This window comes from Lissotriton vulgaris, chromosome 3_1 (genome assembly GCF_964263255.1).
Source record: "Lissotriton vulgaris chromosome 3_1, aLisVul1.2, whole genome shotgun sequence".
NCBI lineage: Eukaryota > Metazoa > Chordata > Amphibia > Caudata > Salamandridae > Lissotriton > Lissotriton vulgaris.
The window spans coordinates 940,030,083-940,057,122 of record NC_141689.1 but is presented as its reverse complement, the minus strand read 5'-3'; the positions used below and the strand labels follow the sequence as shown (position 1 = coordinate 940,057,122).

The window sequence follows — 27,040 nt, the reverse complement described above, 5'->3', positions numbered from 1 at the left end:
TGCCAATGGTGAAAATGGGTGGTAGACCCAGCCAATGTAACACCACCACTAAAGGCTATAAAGCACATAACAGCAGAGTGTTTGATGGTTCGTAAAGCATGGCTTGCATTATACTGAATAAGAGGCTCTACTCCTGAGCCCAGGTATGTGAACATACATAAGCAGCAGGAGTGGGAGCATGGTCAACAAACAACAATACGATGCAACCTGAAGAGCAGGACTCCAGAATGTATAAAGACACCAAATGGTAACAGCGTCAAACTCCCATCACTTACCTCAGGGAGAAAAAAATGATGGGAGGTAAACTTATTTATTCATACATTTGTTCCTATTTGTAGCTCTTAACTACATACACATTTTAGCTTCCTGTAGTCAAATTCCTATTGCAGATAAAACCAAAATTTACAGTGGGATTTGGGTAAGACCACTGGCTGTTTTTTTTTCCTGTCTCATTTGCTTGCTTCTTCTTCGATGTCATATAGAGTGACATGGGCCAGACAATACTTGCAGTTGGGTCGCCCATTGCTTACCTCCTGTTTGCTTTGCCAGTCTCATTTGCTTGCTTCTTATTCGAAGGCTTTCCTTCCTCTTCTTGCACTTGTTCCTCCCATCGAGCATAGCTTCCTTACTATCACTCTGAGTGGGTGACTTGTATTCATCTACTGCTTAAATTCAGGGAACTACTTTTTTCTTTTTATTTGAACACTCCACGGGAGTGCGTACGTTGTTCTGCTCTCTCTCCCAAGATCAAATCTCACTCTGCTTTCCATGTTGCGCCCTCCTTCACTCTTAAGCTTCTCCAAAGTTCTCCTGCCGCCCCCTCCTACGGGGCTGACTGAGGCCAACCCCTCACCTCCTCTACCCTTTCCCATCACTGTTGTGCTCATTAAAAAAAACAAGGTTTTTCTTGGGTGGAGGGGGGGGGGGGCAGTCAACCCCAATTTGCTACCAGGCAGCTCTTTTTTCTTTGAAGTGATTTCGCGCATATGGTTTTAATATAATGCTTCAGGATTGGCAACTGCCACCCTTCATAAACATGCGCTTTATACTTATAATCTAGTAGAGGAAGCTGGATTTTCTCGTCATGGCTGAAACAAGGAAGAGGGAAGACTCTTCCTTGCACTCCCGGAAACATATGCATGCACTCACATGGACAGGCTGGGCAAGTGAGGAGGGGGTTAGCTAAAGCATTTAAGAACCATCTCAAATGCTCCACATTTAAATTGGAAGATTTCAAAGATGTGGAAGCCTTAGGCTTCTATATCGCCTCCACTGCACAGCACTAATTTTCAGGGATTCTATTCTATCAACTCCCAGGTTATGAAGGGGATTTTATTGAATCACTAGACCAGGTTCTAGTGCCAAGGATGGGTAACTATGCCAACTTCATGGCATTAGGAGACTACCCTGGTAGATTAAAAGTATGTCATCACACAGTAGCTGAATGTTTTTGTTTATGCTGCTCCAAATCAGAAACAAGCATTCATTTTAATGTTGTCGATGGTGAACAGTGTTGGCAAAAATAACTAGCAAAGCCAAAATATTGGGTAATGCCAATGAAAGGAGAGACCTATTGACTTTACAAATGCTTGATTTATTTAGCCTCACGAACAAAAGAAAAGGGGGAGCAAGTGGAAAGCTGTATTTATAAACTTTTGCGGTCCCCCTCAGTAAACGTGTTCTACATACACCTTTTAGTGGCGCATAAAACATTTAACATGAAAGGAGCCACGCACATCGATGATAAATAACTGACTCGGGAAAATTATGTGATAGGCTAAAAAACTGTGGAAATATGAATTCCAGTCTAAAGAATCATAAGTTGAACACAAAAATACCTCAACTGCCTGACCCTCGTTGTCGACATCCTGCGTGCCAAACGAAAGGACATGGCTGCCACTGTTTAAGTACACATTTGTGACAGCACACAACCCACAGTATGCAACTGCCTGGGAAGTATCAAAAGAGATACTGTGCAGCAATGAATAAACAGTGACTGCCATCGAGGGCTGCTTACATAACGCTGGCAGCGAGTACTAGCTCAGGCCTCCAAGAACTCTTGAAAGAACTGTGTGCACAGGCAGCAGCTCCTCTGACGTCTCAGCGTTTCCGCCTTCCTGTTCATACGCTGCCTCGGCATGTGGCCGCTGACACTTATTTTCCACAGTGCGAATGATCTCTGTGTTTCCCTCACAGTAAGACGGAAACACTAATCACACGTATCTGCTTGGCCTTGCTGAAGTGAACGCCATGAAAAGCCGAGGCTGGGTGATGAGCAGCGGATGCCAATTACCTCCAGAGAAACGAACTTATTTGCTGGCAGATAAGTAGTACCTTCGACAGCTCCCTACTACAAGAATAAACCCATAGCTAACCACGTAGCTGCTCTAGTAGCCTACATCAGAAACCAGTCTAACGGAAAGGCACCAAGCCACAAGGGAAATGGAAAGGACAAGCAATGTTGTCAGATGGGGCCCCATCATCAGGGACGCCATGTTGGAGTCTTGGATTTCACATAGCAACCTAATGAATTCTGAAGAGTTGTCTTTGTTCACTGCAATAGAACCAATTTGACGAACAAGTTACGTACCTTTGGTAAAGGCTAATCTGGTTGAGACTTAATCTAGCTGCAGATTCCTTACCTTAGAATAACCCCAAGTATCAGACTGGATTTTGAAGATGTTATACCAGGACCCCTGCAAGCTTGTAGGTGGGTTTGTTCGGCTCCACGTTGGAGTCTGCACCAGATATGACGTGTGCTGTACTTATATAGGCGCCACCCTGGCACAATGATGTATGCTACTTTTGCAACTTTCCACGCCAGAGCACAGAACCAGGAGGATAACGGAATGCTGAAGTGGAAAAACAAAAGGTCCTGGAGAAAGGTGGGCCTTATATTTAAATTGGCTCGAAGAGTGGGGAGGATGGGAGTGTCGGTAAGGAATTGCAGCTAGGTAGATTCTTTACCAGATAAAGCGCTACTGAAGGTAACTTGTCCATCTGATAGAGACTTCTAGCTGCAAATAACTTACCTTAGAATAGATACCCAATCGATACCTTCCTCAGGAGTGGGTCTGCAAAGTCAATTCTAAATCAAAACGTTCTGTAGGACTGAACGGGCAAAGTGCCCATTGCGACAGACCCGAGTGTCCAGGCAGTAGTGTTTGGTAAACGTGTACAAGGATGCCCATGTTACTGCCTGAAAGGTATCCAGAACAGGAATTCCGCGGGCTCACAAAGTAGTAGCAGCCTTAGCTCTGTTGGAATGAACTCCCAAACCCTCACAGGGTTGCTTCTTGGCCAATGCAGAGCACTATCCATCGTGAGATGGTCCATGTCTGCTCAACCTTCCCGTTCTCAGCTCCAAGAAACCCCACGAAGAGTGGATTGTCCACCTGTAAGCCTTTTGTATGGTCTAGTTAGAACATTTTGGATCCAGAGAGTGGAGTCTCTTCTCTTCTTCACAGGGATGAGGCAAATAAAAACAAGCATTTGCAATGCAATAGGTCTCGCATTAGGAAAGTTTGAGCTATTTGTATTGTAAATGGCAAAGTTTTTATTTATGTTTCTTTTTTTTAAATAGCTAAATTAATAGCTTCGTCATTTACAATGCCAATAGTTATAACTTTCGCAAATGTGATACCTATAGCATTTGTAATGCAATATGTTTTGTATTTACAAACGGCAAGAGGACAAAAAAAAACTTCGGACCACTGCCTCCTCCCAGGCCTTCAAAAGGGACCTCCAAGATAGTGCCTGCTACGGAACAATTCCCTAGTGCCGCAAAGTGGCTGTTTTAAGCTAAAAAGACAACCTCTGTATAAAACTCTATTGACGTTACCACAATCCCAGACCACTTCCCTCGCGTTAGCTGCGTTTTATCAGGCAGTCCCACGTCACAGAGCGAGATTAGAAACAGGGCTCTCGACAAAAAGCTCGGTTGGTTACTATCACGATTACTCATATTCTTGCAAATTAGACAAGTTAACTTTGTATTTCTTAACTGCTATATTTGGAAAGCGCTCCAGTTGTTTCCCTGAACTGCAGTAGTTTACTTCCCACCAAAACACGGCGAATAATTTACATCAAGAGAAAAAAAAATACTGCGTGTAAACACTGTGCATGAAAAAAAAAAAACACGTTAGCGTGCGTGACCAGAGAGGAAGGGGCAGACGCCTAGCAGATTGCATAATCTTCCCAAATAACACGAAGATAATAGAATATAAAATGCATAAATACATAAATAAATAAATACCGCCTTCGGGTAAAGTCCGCGCTATATAAAAATGCATAAATAACTAAATAAATAAATACCGCAAATCACCGCCTCGAATGAAGCAAGCTCATTGGGTACAAAAATATTGACGAAGGTTTTGTGTGTGAGCATAGTAGGGAGCGCTTATACATCACAGAACTTCACGGCGCTGTAAGACCACAATAGTAGACACGGGCATGTCAGGAGGTGCTAGAAACAACCTCGCCGGGTCAGAGATCGCAACACCTCGGCGCACGGTCTGTGGGCAGCAAAGCCCATTGTAACGTGCCTACGGGCGTATCTCACTGCTGGACTTAACTCCCTCCCTCCCCTTAAAGTCAATAGTCTACAACACATCGTACAGTCTAGATTCCCTTCCTACCCCCTCCGTGTTAAACAGTTTTTTGCAAATGCTCACAGAATACCTGGCAGGAAGCACACAGCACATGGCCTGTCAGAGGGTTATCTCTGCATATGAAACAAACATTTGCACAATAAAGTTAACCTTCTAGGTTTCCTCCTTTCAATTAATTATTGGCTGTGTCAGTGAAGCCTCTGGTCTTGACCAAATTGAAAGGCAAAGTAAAGTAGGTGCACATTTTTTAATATCCTTAATGAATTGCAGACCTAAATCCATATGGGTCATTGATGATGGTGTACTGCAAGGGAATGACCATAATCTGTGCAGACATTTATTCTCACTATTTTGTAACACTGGAGTTGGTGTACCCCCATACACTAGCACTATAGGTAGCCACTGCAGTAAGTCTCGCTTTATAAACAGGGAGTGCAGTGTCCAGCGGCATAGCCCCTAATTTAGAGCCAAATAAAAAAAGGGCCACAATCGCCTGGTCCACCTGAGTGACCCTTACGCTTTTCAGGTGCACCCATGTACCACGTGAATTGAAAGGAACCCCTGAATACGTAAAGATAGGAAAAGTTTTAAGAGTAGTATCGCCAATGTGAAATGTAGATATCCTGCTGCTCGCCTGTCCACATGATATGGCATATGATTTAGTTTTGTTTGTGGACAGACCTAAGTCAGACATAAATAAATCCCACAAAATGATCCAATAGTTTCTGTAGTCCCCTTCCTGTTTAAACCATAAGTGCACAATCATCAGCGTACATTAAAACGGGGAGATGGCGTGTCCCTATCCTAGGAGGATCTATATCATTTTCCAGCTCATTCATGTAAAAACTGAAAAGAAAAATGCATAAATAACTAAATAAATAAATACCGCAAATCACCGCCGTCACTCTGCCGGCCTGCGACCAGGAAGTCAGGCAGGCCGGCGCGACAACAGGAAACAGGAAGTAGGAGGGCGGGAGCCTACCCCGCCTCCCACGGAAGAGCCGTGATTGGACGGAGCCGTGTTTGGAGCACCGGAGCAGGCAGGAGCCTACCCTGCGCCCCGGTGCCGAAGGAGGGAAGAAGAGTCCTGCTGCCGGGCCCTGCAGCTGAGGAGAGCCGCTGCACGAAGGAAGCCGGTGAGTGGGTGGGGGGAGGGGAGGGGGGGGAAGCATGTGCGCGCGAGTACGGGGGAAAGCATGTGCGCGCGAGTGCGGGGGGGGGCGGGGGCGGGCTTTGTATGTGTGTGTGCGTGCGTGTGTGTGACTGTGGGGGGGGGGGTGTGAGCGAGTGTCTGTGTGCCTGTATGTGTGTGCCTGCGTGTGCATGCGCTCGCCTGTGTTTGCGTGCGTGCATGCAGAGGGGTGGGGGCTGCCTGCCTGCGTCTGTGTGAGCAAGGGCTGCGAGTTACTCTGCGCATGCGCGGGTACTCTGCGCATGCGCGGCTCAGACGCGCGCTCCCGCGGTCAAATCCAAGACTGCAAAAGCGCGCGTCTGAGTCGTGTCCACTCTCCTGAATACGGGCGACATTAGGTCTGTAGCAGACACTCTCAATGCTCACGCATTGAGAGTACGTCTGCTCGACCTAAAAAAGGTAGGCAGGGTGATGTTTTGTCCTACATGGAAGGGAGTCATATCTTTTGGAAGGAAGGAGCCAGGAAGATCAACTTGTCTGGGTAGGTGGTGATGTATGGAGGGTGTGCCGAGAGCACCTGTAATTTGTGGACCTACCTGGCGGATGTTATGGGCACTAGAAAGACAGTGTTGATAGTCAATAGCCTAAGAGGGCAATTGTGCAGAGACTCAAAGGGTGCACACATCAAGAATGTGAGAACCAGATTCAGATCCCTCTGCGGCAGGATGAATGGCCTAGGTCAGCCTTTAAGAAACCTAGCCAACAGGTGACTTGAATAAGGAAGTAAGGTACAGAAAACGATAAAAAGCCGAAATGGTTAAAAGATAGCTTTCAACTTCTCCCAGGGCAGAGCCCTGCTGAGCTAAAGAGAAAGCAAAGAGAAGAACCTGGGATAGAGGTGCAGAGGGAGTCAATGTTGTGGGAATCACACAATGTCACAAACTTATCTCAACATCAGGAGTATACCAACTTGGTGAAGGGATGCCTGGACAGAATATCATCACAAACTTCAGGAGGAAGGTTGAAAGCGGTCTACTGTTGCAGCTCAATATCCATGCATGAAGGTGAAGAGTGTGCAGGTTTGGGTGCAGAACCCTCCACTGTTGCTGAGACAGAAGATACTCTGATCAGAAGAGCAATTGTCATGCTCAACAGCTTTGGATACCAGACTCTCTGTACCCAGTCTAGAGCCACGAGAATATCTTGGGCCCAGTCGTTCCTGATCTTCTTGAGAACTCTGAGCTGGAAGGGTATTGGCAGAAAGGTGTGTACAGGAGGCCAAAGCTCCACTCAAGACGAAAGGTGTCTCAAGAGTGAAAGTCACCTTTGAAACTCCAGCGTGCAAAACTGCTGACATTGCATGTTTTACCGTAGTTGCAATTGGTTTAACCAAGGCTCTCCCCCTGCTGATAGAGTTTGTCTACCCTGGGGCCCACAGAGCCTGCCAGGTGTTGAACCATCAGGGAAGTGCCCTGGCATTCCAGCCATAGTCAAGAGACGCAAAGCATATTTGCAAAGGGTCCCCACCTGCCCTGTTTGCAGTACCACATGGCTATGGTGTAGTCAGTGAACACCTGCACCAGACTTCCCCTGATTGAAGAAGGAAAGGCCTTTAATGCCAAGGGACTCGCCCGAAACTACAACAGGTTGGTATGGAGATCGGGCTCCGTAGGAGACCACAGTCCTCTGATCTCCACGTCTCCCTGATAGCCGCCCCATCACAGGAGTGATGCATCTGTCACAAAAGTCAACTTTGGTTGGGGAAGGGAGAGGGGTCTGTCCTGGACTCAGTTGCGGTTCGTCAGCCACCACTGCAGATCGTTCGCAGTTCCCTCTGTGATCTGGACCATTTTGGAGAGATTCGACTGATGCTATGCCCACTGAGACTTCAGGTCACACTGCATAGCCCGCATATGCCAACGGGTATGAGGCACAAGCAGGGTGCAAGAGGGCATGAGGTGCAACAACCTCAGAGTGTTTCTCACTGAAATCCAGGCTTGAGGTTGAAATATCAGTATCATAGTCTGAATATCCTGGCCTCGCCGCTCAGGAGGATAAGCCTGAAATTGCACTGTGTCCAGAAGAGCTACAATGAAAGGGAGCGTCTGAGAGAGAGTCAGGTACGACTTTGGCACTTGATAGGAAACCCCAGACATAGTTTAGATGTGGGAGACGACTGCCTGGGGAGAGCCCACCTCTAGCAGTCAATCATCGAGGTAGGGAAAGAATGGAACCCCCAACCTCTGCAGATGAGCTGCAACCACCACTGCCATCACTTTCGTGAACACCCAAGGAGCTCTGGTAGGGCCGAAGGGAAGCACAGCAACCTGAAAGGGCTCTTGGCCTACAGTGAATCGCAGGTAACATCTGTGGGCAAGTTAGATGGGGATGTGGAAATATGCATCCTGCAAATCCAATGTTACAATCCAGTCTCCCGGGTGCAGGGCAGAAAGAAATTGTGTAGTCATCAGCATCTTGAATTTCTCCTTTTTCAGGAGGAAATTGAGAAGGCACAAGTCTAGGATATTACAAGGCCTCCATCAGTTTTTGGAGACCAGAAAGTAGCGGGATTAGCAACCACAACCTACTTCTGATGCCAGCACCATCTCAATGGCTCTCTTGGCCAAGAGAGCAAGCTCTTCTTGATGGAGCAAGGAGAGGTAGTCCTTCATCAGTCGTTTGTAATTGGGTGGCATGGGTGGAGGGTTAGTCATGAAGTGGAGGGAGTAGCCTCTTTGGACTATTTTTTTTTTAAACGAAGGTCCAATGTTATTAACCACCAGTGGTGTAGGTGATAGCGTACCCTGCCTCCGACTGAATGCTTGTGATGGTATAAGATGAAACTCAAGGGGTTTGGAGGCTGCTGAGTGTGGACTGGGGGGGTTGACTGGCCCAACCTCTAGCTGCCTGTTTCCTGAGGTTTATTGGACCTTGTAATAAATTAGCCACTCTTGTGATTTTGGCACCCTGTGATGACCCTCACCACCACCATTTTAATTGATTTTAGTGTGTTATTTTACCCTAGCCTTAATGTAGGATGGTCCTGCATTTGCCTGCTTCTCTTCTGTTCTGTAATCTTGCTGTCTTTCAGTGGGAGCTGTTACTGAGTGGAACAGTCTTGCCAAGAGCAGAGCGCGTGGGATGTGTATTTGAAGGGGTGCAGTTGTGCAGAAATGTGTATTGTATTGTGAATTGTAGAGAATGAGTTCTTACTATTAGCTTTGATCATTCTGTTTTCTGACTTTATCTTGCTTAATGGCAGGGCTTGCCTATTGGCTTTGGCATAACCTTATGCCATCTTGCCTATGGCCTATGCTTAAGCGACTCCATCTTCTGAGCCTTTCTATGTGAGAAGTGATGTTTTGCCTTCACTTGTTTTCTGCACTCTGTGTGCTAGTAGAAACCAGTTCTTATCAGAGGAATGTACAGGATCCTTCTCGAAGTCATAGCAAAGGCCTGATAACCATGCTGTGTCCTGGGCACGGAATGGTAGGGAATCTGATGGGAAAAGGTGGCGGGGCTTGCTAGAAGCTTCGACTAACATTTTCACTTGTATTAAAAGGGGGAGGCTCCACTGGTCTGGAGGAAGTTGGAAGTGGAAGTTTGGATTCCGAGTGAGGGTAGACTTGTCTATCTCGTATTGAACCCTGATTGCTGAGCTCTGATCCCCGTCTGTGTGAAGACTTCCCCCGGCCAGAAGTGGGCAGTGTATGCTTCAGGTGATGTATTGAGTTTTGTGATTATTGCCATTGGCGAGGTGAGCCAGTGGCTGCGATTGTTTGAGGTGTTTTCTTTGTGGTGTGGGAGGTTCACATCCAGAGTGATCCTCTACTCTGTATATATACCTTTCTGATCTCTGGAGGGACGTCGAGTGTATCTTATCGTATATCAGTTATTTCTTGTTTATTAACGAATATGCTACTAACCAGTATGCATCTGTTCTTGGCATGTAGGGCTGCTGACATTCATATCTGTGCATAGATCAGCGCCTAGTGTTGGGTCCGGATGATCGCACATTGTTGTCCTGGAAGAGTCTTCGAAGTATCACGAGATAGGTGGCTCCTCCCCTGGACTACAGTGTGCATGGGCATCGACTCCATCCTCAGATTGTTTTTAGCCATTGCGACCAAGATGGAGTGAAACTAAGTGAAAGATGACCATGCTAGAAGTATGTGTGAATTCTGCAGCTGCTACAGGCGCCGGGGAGGAGGGCGGGCGGGCGATATGAATGTCAGCAGCCCTACTTGCCAAGAACAGATGCATACTGGTAAGTAGCATATTCGGTTTGAGGCATGTGGGCTGCTGAATTCATATCTGTGCATAGAATACATAGCAGTCCCTCCATTAGCGGCGGCCGCCCGTGCCAGCTGCAGCAGTTTGGAAAAGTGTCTTTAGAACAGCCTGCCCTCCAGCTGCCTGCTGTTTGGAGTGCACATCAACACAATAATGCTTTGTAAATGTGTGTGTGGTAGACCATGTGGCTGCTCTACATATATGTCTTCCAAAGGGATATTTCCAAGGAAAGCCATAGAGGCACCTAACTTTCTGGTGGAGTGGGCCCGCAGTGGAATGGTGAGAGTACGTTTGGCTTTCAGATAGCATATCTGAATACATTTAACTATCCACCTAGCTATACCAGCTTTGGAAATGGGGTTACCTTTGTGTTGTGGCGCAAAGGCAACAAAGAGTTGTTTAGTTCTCCTAAAATCCTTGGTCCTATCAATGTAATACATCAAGGCCCTTTTGACGTCAAGGGTGTGGAGCATTCTCTCCGCCAATGACTCAGGATTTTGAAAGAACACAGGTAATTCAATAGTTTGGTTAATATGGAATTGAGATACTACTTTAGGAAGAAATTTAGGGTTAGTGCGGAGCACCACCCTGTTGGAATGAATTTGAATAAATGGCTCTTGTATAGTTAGCGCCTGGAGCTCACTAACTCGTCGCAGCGATGTAATCGCAACAAGGAAAGCCACTTTCCATGTCAAGAACTGAATCTCGCAGGAATGCAGCAGTTCAAAGGGGGGACCCATCAGCCTGGTGAGGACCACATTGAGGTTCCACTCCGGAGCTGGCGGAGTCCGCGGAGGAATAACACGCTTGAGCCCTTCTAGGAAGGCTTTAATAGCAGGCACCCTGAAAAGTGAGAGGTGCTGCCTGTTTTGGAGAGAAGCAGCCATCGCAGATAGATGTATGCGAATGGAAGCATAGGCCAAATTACATTTGTACAGATGGAAAAGATATCAAATGATGTTCTGAATAGATGCATCTAGCGGGTTAATGTTGTGGTCTGCACAGTAAATGGCAACCCGCTTCCACTTCGCCGCGTAGCATGCTCTAGTGGTGGGCTTCCTTGCCTCTCGGATGATGTCCATGCAGTCTGGAGGCAAGTTTAGGTAGCCAAACTCTAAGACCTCAGGAGCCAGATCGCCAGGTTGAGCTGTTGCGGATCTGGATGCTGAATGTCGCCATGGCTCTGCGTCAGAAGGCTGGGTGTGAGGCGTAGCCTCTGATGCGGTACCACGGACAGTTCCAGAAACATGGTGTACCATGGTTGGCGAGCCCACGTTGGAGCAACCAGGATGAGAGTCATCGAGTGCTGCCTGAGTTTGCGTGCCACCAGCGGTATCAGAGGTGCTGGGGGAAAAGCGTACGCAAATCTGCCGGACCAGTTCATCCATATCGCATTGCCCTGCGACTGTGGGTGTGGAAACCTGGCGGCGAAGCTTTGGCATTTTGCGTTCTCCCTTGTGGCGAACAGGTCTATCTCTGGATGACCCCATTTTCGGAAGTACGGGTGGAGTACTGATGGATGCAACTCCCACTCGTGCATTTGGTGGCTGTACCTGCTGAGCAGGTCCGCCATTTGATTGTCCTTGCCCGGGAGGTGTTCTGCCATGAGGAAGATGTTCCTCTGAATGGCCCACTTCCACATGCTCGGAGCCAGATGAGACAGCTGCGGAGAGTGGGTACCTCCCTGTTTCTAAATGTAGTACATGGCTGTCAAGTTGTCCGTCTGGATCAACACGACCTTGTTGCACAGATGTACTTTGAAAGCTTTTAGTGCCATGAAGATTGCCATCAGTTCCAGAACATTGATGTGCATCTTCCGTTGCTGTTGCGTCCATAGTCCCTGCACAGTGTAATGGAGTACATGAGCTCCCCATCCCTGGAGAGAAGCGTCCGTTGTCAGGATGATCTGTGGCACAGGCTCTTGGAACGGTCGTCCCTTGCAAAGGTTTTGTGGATTCCACCAATGCAGAGAGTTGTATGCCCGACCGCTCATCAACACTAGGTCTTTCAACTGCCCGTGAGCCTGAGTCCACTGACGTGCAAGGCACTCCTGAAGCGGACGCATATGTAGTCTCGCGTGCAGGACTATGGAAATGCAGGAGGCCATCATGCCTATCAACTGCATGAACACTCTCGCTGGAAGCGAGTGTTGGGGTTTGAATCGTATCAGCGATTGAATGCTGCTGACCCTCACTGAATTCGGCTGTGCTGTGGCTGCCAGAGTGTTTATCGTCGCACCCAGATACTGCCGTATGTGGGCGGGCTGGAGGTGGGATTTTGGGTAATTCAGTGAGAATCCCAGATCGTGAAGGAGGTGAATGGTGTGGGACACGTGAGCGGCACACTGCTGGGCTGACTTCGCCTGGATGAGCCAGTCGTCCAGATAAGGGTAGACATGGATGTTCCGTCTCCTTAGGTGCGCCGCCACTGTTGCCAGGCACTTTGTGAACACCCTGGGTGCCGTGGTGACTCCGAAAGGCAAAACCTTGAAGTGGTAGTGTTGGTTTTGGATGGTGAACCGGAGGTACTCTGTGTGACGGGTGCAGTGGAATGTGAAAATACGCATCCTTTAGGTCTAAAGTTGCGAGAAAATCCCCCTGACTGAGCAACGGGAGCACTTGCTGCAGGGTCAGCATATGGAAGTGCTCCGACAGGATATGCTGGTTGAGGGGCCTGAGGTCCTGGATGGGCCTGAGGGACCCGTCTTTTTTGGTATTAAGAAGTACAGGGAGTAGACCCCTGTGCCTCTTTCCTGCACAGGCACGAGCTCTATTGCTCCTTTTTGCAGCATGACGATGACCCCCTGCTGCAATAAGTGCAAATGCTCGGCAGACATAGGACGGTGTCTTGGGGGTATGTTGGGTGGAGTGGATGTTAACTCCAGACAATAACCGTATTGTATAAGTTTTCTGACCCACCTGTCTGTGGTGATGGTTCTCCAGACCGGCAGGAACTGCTGAAGTCTCCCCCCGACCGGTGTTGCGTGGTCGGGGGGCAGTGACAAGCCGTCACTGTTTGTTGGTGGCAGAGGATCTGGAGTTGTTGTTTCCACGACCTCTGCCCTTGGCGCTGTTACCACGATATCCACCTCGACTCTTGTTGGTGTATGTGGATTGAGTGTTGCCTTTGTAGTACTGCGTGGTTTGGGAGAACTGGCCTCTGGAAACGCCTCTAGTGCTTGAGCGACGAAAAGACTCACCCCAAAACTGCTGGGACTGTAAGGCACCCATGGATTTAGCAGTTTCAGTGTCCTTCCTAATCTTTTCTAAGGTGGTGTCAACCTCTGGGCCAAACAGGTGATCTGGATTCACTGTTTGATTAAGGATGGTGGTTTGTATCTCTGGCTTAAATTCAGAGATTCTCAGCCAGGCATGTCGTCTCAGCATAACACTAGTGTTGACAGCCCTGGCTGCGGTGTCAGCCGCGTCCAGAGCGCACTTAATTGAAGCATTAGAGATCAGCTGCCCTTCCAGAATAAGCATCTCAGCTGCCTCCTTGTATTCATCAGGCAGGTGCTGCAACAGGGTCTCCAGCGTGTCATAGTGTGCCCTGTCATACCTCGCCAGAAGCGCTTGTGTATTGGAAATGCGCCAGATGTTGGCCGCTTGTGCTGCCACCCTTTTCCCTGATGCCTCAAAGACCTTAGATTCTTTGTCTGGGGAGGAGCATCACCTGTAGTCTGAGAATTAGCCCTCTTCCGGGCATTCGAGACAACAAGAGTCCAGAGGCAACTGTCCTTTGATGTAGGTAGGATCAGTAGGCGCTGACTTATACTTTTTTTCGATCCTAGGGTTTATCACCCTCGCCCTGGTAGGCTCTTTAAAGATCTCTCCAGCATGCTTTAAGACACCTTTCAACATAGGCAGAGTCTTGACAGTCCTCTCCGAGACTGAGAAGGTATCAAAAAGGAAATCGACGTCAATAGGGTCAGCATGGAGCTGGACGCTGTGATTTTTAGCTGCCCGTTCAATGAGGGCATTGAATGCTGCAGAGTCTTCTGTAGGAGACGTCTTCACAGAATATAGGTGAGAGTCTTGTCCTGAATGAGGATCACCTGGGTCAGCACCATCGGCCCAGGGTTTATTGGTATCCTCAGGGTCTGTATAGACGGGATAGCTGTACTCATCCTCATCATCGCCTTCCCCAGCGCCCACATCATAGTAAATGGGCGAAACATTATGAGTCTGTGGAGAAAGTGGTTCCACCAAGACAGGAGTGGAATCAGAGTCCTTTTTCTTCAGAGGAATCTTGTAGGACTCCATTGGTTGTTCTGGGGCAATTTTCCGCTTGTGGAGGGAAAGCATGCCAGTTTCGGCATCAATAAAGTGTTCTTGTTGCTCGTCTACTGAAGGTCGTCGAGGCTTTGGGGTGGGGACCACCGTCGACGACTTCGGCGCCGAGGAAACCTTCTCGGGGACGCTGGCGACCGCCTTAGGAGTGAAAGTCTGCGGCGCCACCTTTGGCGGCAACGTAAAGTGAATGGGCGTTGAAGCCTTGTGAGGTTTCTCGACCGGCTTCGGAGGCAGAGGATCCTTTAGTCCGATCGAGGAGGCCTTCTCCCTGATGCGCTGTAGGGAGTCAGTCACCTTCTTGGTGAAAGCGGCGGACGGGCGCGCCGGCTCGACAGGATCCTTCGAGGCCTCACCAGGAGTAGTCTCTCTGGGTGCGCCGCTCTTGGCCCTGTCCTGTTGACGCGGAGTCTTGAGAACCTTCGGGTCACGGAGTCCTTTCTTCGGGTCACCGAGAGCTTTCTTCGGGTCACCGAGTCCTTTGCTGGTGTCGACCGTCTTCGGCGCCGACGTACTCGGCTCGACCACCTTGACTTTAGTCTTCGGCACGGCAGACTTCGTTTCGACACCCTTGACTTGAGCCTTCGGCTCGACAACACCCTTCTGCTTCTTCGGCGCCAAGGGCTCCGAGGCCTTGGATCCGACCAAAGTGATGCGCACTTTCGGTTTCGAGGACGGCACCTGCGCAGTTTCTTGTGTCGAGACCGTAGGTTTCACTTTCGGTTTCGATTTGCCAGGGTGCGGCTCAACAGCAATGTCTGTGGCCGAGCCCGAAGGCGGGGCCGTAGAACCCATCGGAAGATCTTGGGTAAGGCCTAGTGGCGATCCCTCGACCTGAGCCTTAAGAATTGGTACGGCCCCAGTGTCAGTTTGAGGTAGCTCTTCGTCCGAGCTATCCTCCATAGCCCCGAGGGCCCCGTCGTCGTCTCCTACCTCGTCAACGACTTTTTCAGCTTTGAACATTTCGGCGTCCGCGTCGTAGTCGTAGTCGACGTCCGACGCGGGGTTCGACTCACTGATGTCCCTGGTAGATTCTTCCTCGACATCCCCTGCATCGAATATGTCCACAGGCGCCGGTGCAGCTTGCTGGGCCTCCTGGCGTGCAGCTCGTCGTAGCTTAAGCGTCTTCTTGGACCTGAAGCGGGAACAAGCCATGCACTTGGCTTCATCATGGTCCGGCGAAAGACACTTGTTGCACACCGGGTGGACGTCGATGTGGGGATACTTCAAGTTGCAGACAGGACATCTCTTAAATGGACTACGGTCCATGATGAACAGTCGATAGGGTCTGAAGCGTCGACTGGGCCTTCCGCGCCGAAAGCACGCGGGTGTATGGAATCCGGCTCGGAACCGAGCTGGAAGAACTAAGACCGAACGCAAGACTATACAGACGAAGAACTAAAGACCTTTTGGTCTCAAGAAAGTTTTTTTTATCCATTCCGACTAGAGGGAACCCAAAGACATCCGAATCCAATGGTGGAAAAAAACAATCTGAGGATGGAGTCGATGCCCATGCGCACTGTAGTCCAGGGGAGGAGCCACCTATCTCGTGATACTTCGAAGACTCTTCCAGGACAACAATGTGCAATCATCCGGACCCAACACTAGGCGGCGATCTATGCACAGATATGAATTCAGCAGCCCACATGCCTCGTATTATAGTTTGCTCAGTTATTGATTAATGCCTTTAGATTATAGGTTTGCTACATATATTTGAATCTAATGCATTTGATATGTGAGACAGCCTTCGTTTAGAGAGTATTATGTAATAATCCCCAAGCCTTATTCTAAAAGTGATAGTCTTTGAATTTTGTTAAATAAAAACTCCTTTTCAAAAGGTGCTGTTTGTTTTGTGTTGCAGTCTTGCTGTGCCAGGGGTGGTAAGAAATGCTTAAAAGGGTATATTATTCAAAGGTTTAATGATATATTTGCCTCCCAGGTGGGAGTGCAGTGATTGGTGTGGCTTATTGGTGAGAGGCCACATTCAAAACAGACCTGCGTCCTCGGTCCAAAATGGCTGGGGAGCCTGTTGGCCTTAGTAGCTGGGGGGTATGGACGCTGTTGGAGTCCATATCTGTGGCTATGAAAGGTGCAAAAGGTGGAATGGGGATGATGAGGAGCCATCGACAAGCCCAAGGACCTGGCATAGCTCTGTTGTCCTTAAAGCACTCCAGTGCTGAGGCTGCCTTCTCTCCAAAAAGGTAAGAGCCATCAAAGGGCATCTCCATATGAGAAGCTTGGACATCCTCTGAAAAAGTAGTCGTTCTCGGCCAAGCATGGTGCCACAGGGCCACTAAAAATGAAATCACTCTACCCAGCGAGCTGGTTGCGTCAAGTCCACATCTCATGGTGAACTTTACTGCAATTCTCCTTTCAGCAATAGCTTGGGCGACACCTATTCGGTCTGTATCGGTAGTCGGGAATGAGAATTGGTATGTCACTGCTGTGGGGAGTCGCCCTGGAGCGGCTGCAGAGGAAGGTTGCAGTCTCGGCAGCGGCTCTGTTCTGGATCCAGTAAGGGACCCATGAGGCCCGACTGGTGCCCACACCGAACCCGCTAGCAGAGATCCAGTTAGGGTCTTTTCCCAAACTTGTGGGGCCCGATGGTGCTTCAGAGGGGCCGGGCCACCCAAATATGCAGTGAATGGCCTCATAAAATCCTTTGAGATGGGTGGGGTTCACTCCTGGAACGTCAGGGAAGCGCAGAGCGGACTCTGACTCAAGCTCTGCCAATGCACGAGAACTTGGAGTGCCGATGCAAGCCGAAAACCTCTCAGACTTCTTAAAATTGTTGTGTTTGTGGGACTTATCGGATTTCCTTAATGACTTGAAGTGCAACAACGATCGCAGAGTGCGGCTCTGCGAACAATCCCAGGACATTCCATACAACTGAGTTCTTGAGCATTGCGGAGTCGTCCGATGACGGGCAGTGAGGAGCCTGAGGTGTTGCATCATCAGCACCTTTGAGTGCATGGCAGTCGTCACAGGTCTTGGTGTCATGGTCATGCTCCAAGCACCACAAGGACACCAAATGGGAGTCGATCACAGACATCTGTCTGTGACAGGCTCCACATGGCTTGAAACTAGTCAGTTTCTTGGTTGACACTCCTCACGCCAGGAGAAAAAAATTCTCAAAAAGAGTCATCATAAAGTCGCAAAAAGCCAGTCAAAAAAAGACACTGAGGGTAGCTCAGACCAGAGTGTACTATCTTGCATAGAATGGAAAGAACTGAAGTTAGCATTCCACGGTATCACCTATATAGGTACCACGCACGTCACTTCCGGAGTAGACGGCGCAGAGCTGAATGATGGTACATTTCGGTGCGCAGGGGTACGGCTCAAAAATCTTCCGGATCCCATCTGTCGCAGGGGGATATTCTAAGGTAAGGAATCTGCAGCAGAAAGCCTCTATCAGATAAGGTTCAACAATATAGTTTCTTTAGACAGAAATATTGGGCTGGGAAATGGTGCACTTGATGACTTTAGTGGTGAGGATAAGCACTGTATTAACAACAGGAGGAGGAGGAACAAACTTTTCAAGAAGATGTGTTAAATGTTTCATTCCCAGCCAATAACAGATTACCTTAGGAATCAACCTTCTTAAATTTGCAACAATGTAGCACTTGCAATTGATATGTTTATTTGCCATTCTCATTGGTACAATGCCTATTTAAACACTTTGCAAAGTGCACGGCCCATTAGATAAGCAAATGCACAATTAACTAGCGTCCGTCTTAATTTGTATTCAACAGCGTTTCTATCCCAAAAAATTATGATCGGATCATCATCAGGACTCAAAAAAGTAGGGTGCGCTTGAGGCAAATGAAGGTTATTTTACTGAAAGTGCACTTATGGAATCCGTCATGAATCCAGAGAAATACACTGCGACACACAGGAGTGCCAGGAATGTCCTGAAAGAAGAAAAGTCGTACTCAGGGAGGCACATGGATGGATTCTCCAATAAGAAAACTCGAAGCGACTGTGGGTCGGTGCAAAAAGTGACGAGCGGAATCAAATAACCAAACCAGCCCAGCAATGCGGGGAGAAACGTGCGCCGTGGGCCGATGGAGCAATAGGCCACGAGAATGAATACTCTGCAATGCTGAAGCATTAACTAAGTAAATACCGCAATCAGTACAGAGGCAAAACTGCACTCAGTCGAGGAAGGGCTGGTTTAGTTATTTATTGTACCTCTCCGAATAGGACTCTTCTTCACATTTGCTTATCTAATGGGCCACTATATTCTTGGTTTAAAGACATATTTGTTGATCACTTTTAATCACATGTGTATATCACTTAAAAAGAGAGCACCTTCCTAAGTGCCCTGCAGGAGGCCTGGGAAACAGATGTGAGACTTTTGGAGGATGATGATTGGGCGGAGGCCCTTCAGAGCCCCAGAGGAACAGCCATCAGAGCGCGCTTTAGGCTTGTTCAACTACGCATCCTCCATAGGTCTTATGCCTCGAGCATCGTGCAGGTCTGTATTAATGGCTGTGGTTCCGAGTTATGTGCCAGGGGATGTGGTGAGAGGGGGGTCATTCTTCCATATATTGAGGTCCTGCCCCAGGATTCAGAAGTACTGGTGGGGCTTCACCCGCATAATGGAGGCTGTAGTGGGCGAGCAGGTCGCGATGGAGTTCGGATGGCATATCCTCGGCGTCACGGGAGAGATCACCTGGCCACAGTGGGCAAAGCTGTGGCTAGCTTTAGCAGGGGGGGGGGTCGCTAAGAGGAACATCGCACGTGTATGGGGGGCGACGGAACTCCCGAAAGTAGCAGCATGGCTGCGTGATATGGACTGGTGTCACAATGCGGAGCAGGTGGTCTATCAAAGTCGCGGATGCCCTCGCAAGTGGGAGAAAATATGGGGGGCCTGGACATTGTATAGAGGCCTGTTATGGGATCCATGGGGTGTGTGGCATAGGCTAGCCTGGGAGAGTTAAGTGACATACTCAATCTGGTTGTGTGCAGAATTGCATAAAATGTTCTTGTTTGTTGCACGCTACAATGCCTGGTAACTGCCATGTCTTCGACATACATTGTATATGTATATTGGGATTTGCTTGTATCTGAAGCTAGTTCTCTGGTTTAATAAAGAGAATTTCCCCAAAAAAAGTGAGCACCAAACAGGTTTGTCCCCACGTATATTCACAGTGCTGCAATGTGTTTTTCAACTGTTCTGTTTATTCTCTTGATCCATTAAAATGGTCATTTGGTTTTATGCATTGCGAAGATATTTCTACTAGGGACCATTGTCCTCCTAGAAATAAATATGGAGTGAAGAATATAGCGACAGTCTGACTATATTCCTGCTTCACTCTAGCGCCTTCTCTAGAAGTGACAGCGACATAATATATATCTTTTATATAGGTTAGTCAGAAAACAGTTCCTCTCACTGGTTACAAGTAGCGCCACTGAAAGTCCCTTAGTCCTTTGTCCACTGCCAGTTCTTCTTGCCACTTCAACGTGAGACACCACAGGTGGAGCTGTGGCATAAGCAGAATTGTGCAAGGAGATGGTAAGAAGCACTACATTCAAAAATAAATATTCAGGACACAATGCCACTGACATCGTCTTTCAGTTAAGAGTAATATCAACAAGTGAACATGGGCTAAAACGCAGAAGTCAACGATAGTTCAACTAGATTGCCCTGCCTCTCTGTAAACTTCTTTGTGGCCTGCAAGAAGATGGCCAGGTTACCCTGCCACAGATTCTGAGGACAATAGGTGGCCACTTGGGTACCACCAAAATCAATTGGCACCTCTAGGTTGCTGAAACATGTGTGCCAGTTTATGAAACAGGGGCATTAGTTGGAAGGTGAGCAGAAATCCACAACAGGTCACAAGTACATCTGTCAGAGTAGCAGTACATATTTATCCAAGAGGCGAACAATTGTTTGTCTTCAATATTCAAATTCTGGTTCAAAGATTTATATGGTGTTAAATCAAAAACGGTATATGAAGACCAACATTCTGCAAAGTAAAGGCGACAGCCAATGTAAATTCACAGTCTTCAGTTCATTTTTTTTAGGTCTCAGTACTCAGTACTTATTAAAGTATTAGAGCACCAAGAAAACTGAACTGTCATTCCTTTTCAATCTCTCAAGTAAGATTATTTCAGCTAGACCTTAAATTTATATTCACAACAGAATATCTAAATCATGCAATCATCACAACCTTCAAGGAACCACAGACCACTTGACCATAGCCATAGCTGGAAGTTTGCCCCCAGTGCCTTGCAGCTACTGCTGACATTCGCTGTGTGTTTTGGTCCTGCTCATCAAAATTACAATAGCTTTGGTTGAAGGTAATTGTGGATCTATATACCATAAAGGAGTGTTCAATAGCTGAGGACCGGCTGAGCTGCCCGCCGGTCCTCCTTCTCAGGCCTAAAGGTAAAAAAGTTATTACTAGCCTAACAGACATCTCATTGCTGCTGGATAAGCAAGCCATCTCCATGCATTGGAAACCCCCACTTAGCTCTCCCTTTTGGCCCACTGGAGCGATGAGGCCATAAATTGGGCACGAACAGAGGGTACCACTCTTCGCAGGGGAGAAAAAAGAAGTCTCTCGAGGCTACTAAAAAGTCTTGTTCAATGCCCTTATAAAGCATGTTAAGGAGGATGCCACGCCACCCTAATTAAGTCCAGGCTGTCTCCAACCATGTTGCTTCTCAATTATTTCAGAACTGCAAAAATGTCTCTCTGGCTCGTACCCTTAGGCTTGCACACCTTTGCGGCCTTACTTCTTCTATTTTTTAAATAAAGTTTTATTTAATATTTTGCATCATTACATCGGAACGGAGAGGAGGATGGACATTACATCATTTTGTGGCCTTATTTAATCAAGCTTGTTGCCTTGCCGCCCATTCCCTCTTATACACCCATATCAGCCACCGGGATAGATCTTGCCTCCTTTTCGCCCCAAGTCTCCCAATCATCCTTGTGACCGCTATAGTGTACCAGTTAAGGGGTGGGAAGTGGAGGGTGTGGCGAGGGGGGGGGGGGGGGCACTCTGGTTTACTTTTTCGATTTGTTGGTTACCTCAGGGGTTCAATGTTGCAAACATAGGTACTAGATGCACCACTACATAGTGGAAAGGGCAAAGTATTTTTGATCATTAGAGCATCCAATACTGTCTCGATCCCTAATAGCTTGTCCTCCACAGCAGCCTTTGCTTAAGTACTGGTACTTAGTAATTAATCTTGCCTGTTGGGGCACTATTATTGTATGTGCCTGTCGACTTCTATCTGTTGATGCTTGCAACCTTGGGGGTTGTAATTTGAACTGTTTTACATACCTTGAATAAAGAAGAATTTAATATGACCGTAGTCATAGCTCTCAACAACTCTACAATGAGGACCAACTAGTTTCCTAAAATTGGTTCAACAAGGTTCCAGTTCCTAGGATCTCTCAACTCCTTGGCAGCAGCATTTTGTTTTTGGAATCATTCATCCCCACATACCTTTAAGTGCTCAGGCAAACAGAGTATTATAGCCATCAATGCATGAAAACACAATCATTCTGGCCATTGTGCCCTTTATTTTTTCTCAAGGAAAGTTTAGTTAGAATGAGACTACTCAAAATATGTTTTCATTAGTTATTTGATTGATGAAAGGTACATCCCAGTGTTTTCATTAATGGGGCTAGTTTAATAAGAGACATACCAATACATACATCTGTTCTACCCCAGCTTTAGAATATAATTTGCAAGCTGACTTTCATCAATTGAGTCTTGTTAGTTATGAGGGCTAACAAACTTTGCTGAGCCAAACTCTGTACGTCAAAGTACTGTTCAGTACCATTTGGTTTGTCTCCATATCACCAATAAGGGGAATCAGGAACTGTACCTCAAAGGCGTACATATGAAACCCTACATTCTGTGCATGCAACAAAACCTGTGTGGGCTTTATGTGCACATCAACAAATGGAGAAAAAGAGGAACCCTGCTGGACCCTTCAAACTCAATCTAGAGCGAAACCATAACCTCCTGACTTTGAATCTAAACGATTCCACAGACTGGAGTGTAGACCCATGCAACTTCTTGCAGACTTAACAGGATCTCATGGTCAACCATATCAAAGGAGGTGGGCAGGGCCAGAAACACCAAGATGGCCATCATACCTTGATCCGCCATCTTTAGGAGCTACACTAGCATATCTAACACAGTGGCTGCACATTTGCCAGGTCTATTATCAGAGTGCCGGTCTCTGAGTAAGCCATTAGTTTTCATATGACACATCCGCTGGATATTAACAACTTTCTCAATCAAACATAAGGACCTGCCGTAGTTCTAAACTATCAAGGCTGCAGAGACCTTGTATGCCGTATTCAAAAGCACTATGACACAATCACGATAGTCATCAGCCAAATGAGGGAGCAGGCCTGCTCTTCACCAATGCAGACAGACATGGATTTACAATACACTATGCGGTGTTCAAAATCCTAATTATCTGTTCAGTCGCCTTCACAATGAAAGCTGGATTTACATCTCCCAGCCATCAGTTACTTCACAGGCCATGAGAAGGAATCTCTCCATCACCAACATCTCAGTTAAATTCTTTAGCATGCAGAATTACAACTTTAGACTTCAGGAAATTATTGACGGTTATCCTTAAAGAACAAAAATGATTCTTCAGTAAAGTTACTCTATGCTGCAACCTGCTCTGTTCAGTACTGCTTCTTAGTGGGTACTCTGTATAACACAAGTTTCTTCTTCATATCTTATTCTCTTTGGCATTTTGCTTTGACAGCACAAAGCTAACACCCAAGCGTGAGTTATGAACACTAGCAAACTTGTTCCACAGGTAGCAGGGAGGTATCACTTTCTAGTTTCCACATCACTTTAACACACTGCGTCTGTATGTTTGTCAAATGACATGTGAACATAATTGTCCTACTTCCTAGTTGTAAATGGCTTGTCTAGCATCTTCTTATTGTCAAGGAGACAGAAAATCTAAGCATCAGTGAAGCACAAAACTGTCTGCACATTGACTTCTAAAGTTTTAGGATATAATACACTATAATAGGACGTTCTTCATGTGTGAGTAAGGACACCAACTCCCTCTATCTCAGCGACCCGTAGATCAAGGACAGAGGCTATACTGTGGTACCCTTTAGACCTGCCTGCATATTCAAGTATTGCATAATAAGGTCAGATCGATCATATTAAGAATGTTTAGGAAGTTCACCTTAAACTGACCAACAACTTAAAAAGAGTGCCAAACTTATGAAAAGGTCACTGATGGGAGGTGCATGTCAATGATAGAATAGGTACTACTAGTCGACTATCCTAAAATATAACACATGCTTGAGTTGTACGTGCAATTATATGAAAAAACGAATCCCTCGCCCACCCAACAGTAGCATGCTTCATCATAGTGCTCCTCTTCACACAGACCCCACCTAGGGCACCAGTGTAGGCCACAACCCTCCTGAGAGGGGAGCTCTGGAGAAGACGGCAAAAAGGAGGATTCTCTATGGGGGTGGTGCAAGTGTGAGAAGAAATAAAAAATGCAGAGGGGAAACCAGGTGCTGCTACATAATTCCTGCTGGTGGCCTCTAAATGTGATTCCTGGCCCCAGTCGTATATAAAAAGGGCAGGGGTAGATTCAACCTGGAATGGAGGGTGTCACCATGTTTGTGCCTACATGATATCCTTGTAGGAGAAGTGTGGATGCACTCTCCAGGACCATACACCTCTCCGCTAGTATCACTCTCAAGAGTAGTATTGATATAAACAAAGAAAGTAAAACAATCCATAGTAGGGTGTTTTTTGTTATAATACACTGATTCTGGACAAACGCTAAGTAGGGATCACGCCTCTACTCATTCTCCAGATAAGGTGTGTGAAACATGGACATTTGCCATGCCGGCTACAGGTGCTGTCTGGGGGAAAGAGAAGCTCTTGTCTGTGTGAAGAGGGTACCTATGATGAAAAATGCTAAGTTGTGTGGAGTGTGTGCACAGCTGCATGTTCACAAAGAACTTGTGCGGCTTTGCTAGAGCGGACCATCAAGCCCTTCGTTCGTACCACTGGCAAGAAGGCCCTCAAAGCCAGAGAGATTACCATTAACTGTACAATACTTATCTGAAGGGATTGCTTCTCCATTGATCATATCTCCTGAATCATTAAGGCAAGGAAGGCAAGAAAGAAATGAAGAAAGAAAGAAAGAGGAGGAAAGAAGGAAAGAGGAAAGCAAGACAGAAAGAAAAGGAAAGAAAGGAGGAAAGAAAGAACAAAAGAAAGAAGAAAGGAAAGAACGAGGTAAAGAAGGACAGAAAGAAGAAATGAGAGGAGGACAGAGAGGGTTGCAAAGATAGATCGCCCTCGTGAGCTCGTATTCAGAGTTCATGTGAGCTCCTGGCACGCTATGAAAAAGCAGCAGTCATATCAAGTAAGAGCACTTGAAAAGGAATTAAAAACAGCAGTGGCAGGAGGCAGGAAGTGATAAAGCTGGAATGTTCGCTGTGCTCTCATCTGGTGGAAAGCGTCCTCCTATCACATCAAGCATTATAAATAAAAAGGCAACAATAAAGTAATACTAAAGTAAAAACAAAAGCACTGGCACTTAACGCAACGACCTTATGTGCGGAAGTGCTCCTTGTGAAAGGGGTAAATGCAGTCACTCAAAGTGAAGTTTGCCGGTGACCGACGTAGGCTCAACCGCTGCCCCATGTGGTATGCTGTAGTGGGCAGATGTAAAATGTGAATACAAGAACACACAACTGGATAGAGAGATATGGCGGAAAGCCCCTTTATGTAAGTATATTATACATATCATTTTAGTAAAATTAAAAGGTCTCCGCTTACGCCAGACCTAAAAAAACACAAGGTTGCTGGAAACATCTGGAAGCGGCTCCAACAAATGATGGATGCCACGTAGTGGAGGGCGTTGTTACCTGTCACAGGTACAGCCCGCTTCTGTGATACATAAATACATATTGTAACATATTGGGGCACTGAAAAGAGCAGAACCTAGGGGCAAACTACAATAGCTGCCACCCCTAACTTCAGAGGGCCGTGTAAAAGGCGTGCGAAAATGCAAATGACAAATAATGCAACTTTCCGAACTTAATTGGTCAGTTCTTACTAAATTATAGAAAGTACATTTCATCAAATCCCATTCGAAATCCACTTTGCTGTTTTTTTCTTCACTTTGTTGTGGCGGCAGAAACTGTAGAGACGTGCAATGAACATGCTAGCAAATGTGCCTGCCAAAAGGCGGTGGCAAACCAGGATGCATGGCATGAAATGAAGCACTCTTTCCGTTAGCAGTATTTAAGGGACTTGGGCGATACAAACATTCCGATTAAGTATTCTGATAGACTGAAACCCATGTTTACTAAGGTCTTCATGCTTCCTTTTTCCAGGGTCTGCGGTATCACATACCAATGTAGGTCACTGTGCTTGTAAACGTTTGTGGCAATCAAACACTTACCGAATTTCTCTCTCAAAACAGAAATCAAGCCATTGATTAAAAAAAAATAGTCGTCATGAAACGTGCATCAATTAGATCATCTAGAAAGGTTCCAGTTACTCGTATCCTTATAGGTTGCTAACATTTACCGTAGTTGCTGGGGATTAGTCCTGTCCGCCCTTTGCAAGTACCTTTCCACCAATTTGTGTCACTCTAGAAGCAGAAGGGGAGATGCAACATTAGTGAAGCTTAGAAAACAAAGCGCACTATCAATGACGGCTTAAGATGCATTAATGTAAACTCACCATATCTGCAATGTAGATAATGTCCCCTTCTTCAAAGTATAATTCATCAGGCTGTGGAAACAAAAATAGGAGAAACGTTCAACAGGGGCGTAGCTTGGTCAGTGAGATTGAAAAGGGGGGGCAGAGGGGCGTGGGCTTCAGATTTTCGAACAATCCCACTGGGAATTAATGTTAAGGTGCATGAGAGGGGCTTAAGGCACAGTGGAAAGGGAGAGGAATGTGGATGCGTAGGGTTAGTAAGTAAGAGAAAACACTAGATGTAAAAATTACTCCATTTTGAAGAATTTCAAAACAGAGAGAAGGGGAGTGTGTGTTTTGTCTGAGTGTATGTAAAAATCTCTGGAGAAATTCGATACACACCTTACTATACCCGACTGAAAGCATTGTACCCAACTATTTATCAGAAAATATATTTATTAGGGGGATTTAGCACCCCATACACCACCATGAGGCTAAGGCGCTGCAGTTCACTTACATCATGAAGGCGACACGGTTGACTTTCTAAAATATAGTGCAGGCACAGACAGACAGCACTATCCAAAGGTATGCAGTGAACAATCACACAGGCAACACGTGGAACCACACAGACAGCACCCACCCATGCATCACAGAGAGTACCCCAGGAGAAGCAGTAGAAGGAGGCCGAGTATGCCAGCTCCCATTTGGCCACCTCGATGATGACTCTAAAGACCTGGATGAGGCCGTGGTACACATGGAAAGCACCATTGTGAAGTCACAACAGTGGGGAATCACTTTTGTTTTCCTCTGTTATGTCACAGAAGTGAATAACTGGATTTCAATCTGTTTATTGATGTTAATGGCTTTCAGTGGAAATCAGACATTACACGAATTGTTCACCCAAACCATATTTGCATCATTCCATTCTTCAGACAATAGCTATTTGTTACTAAGGTATGTGTGACCGTGTAATTTGTGGAACAACCAAGCCCAAGAACTCTACAGATATATCAAGTAGCATAGAATAAAAAACGG

The 27,040-nt window shown here is 46.8% G+C and overlaps 1 protein-coding gene across 1 annotated transcript in view; it reads right to left on the bottom strand.

Annotated features, from left to right (window-relative positions):
• OSTF1 (osteoclast stimulating factor 1) overlaps positions 1-27,040 on the bottom strand; it is a 221,111-nt gene that overhangs the window by 63,658 nt on the left and 130,413 nt on the right. The window contains exons 3-4 of the mRNA XM_086961283.1: positions 26,048-26,098; positions 25,892-25,955 (exon numbers count right to left, since the gene is read on the bottom strand). Of these exons, the coding sequence (XP_086817409.1) occupies positions 25,892-25,955; positions 26,048-26,098 (115 nt within the window). The remainder of the gene's footprint in view (positions 1-25,891; positions 25,956-26,047; positions 26,099-27,040) is intronic.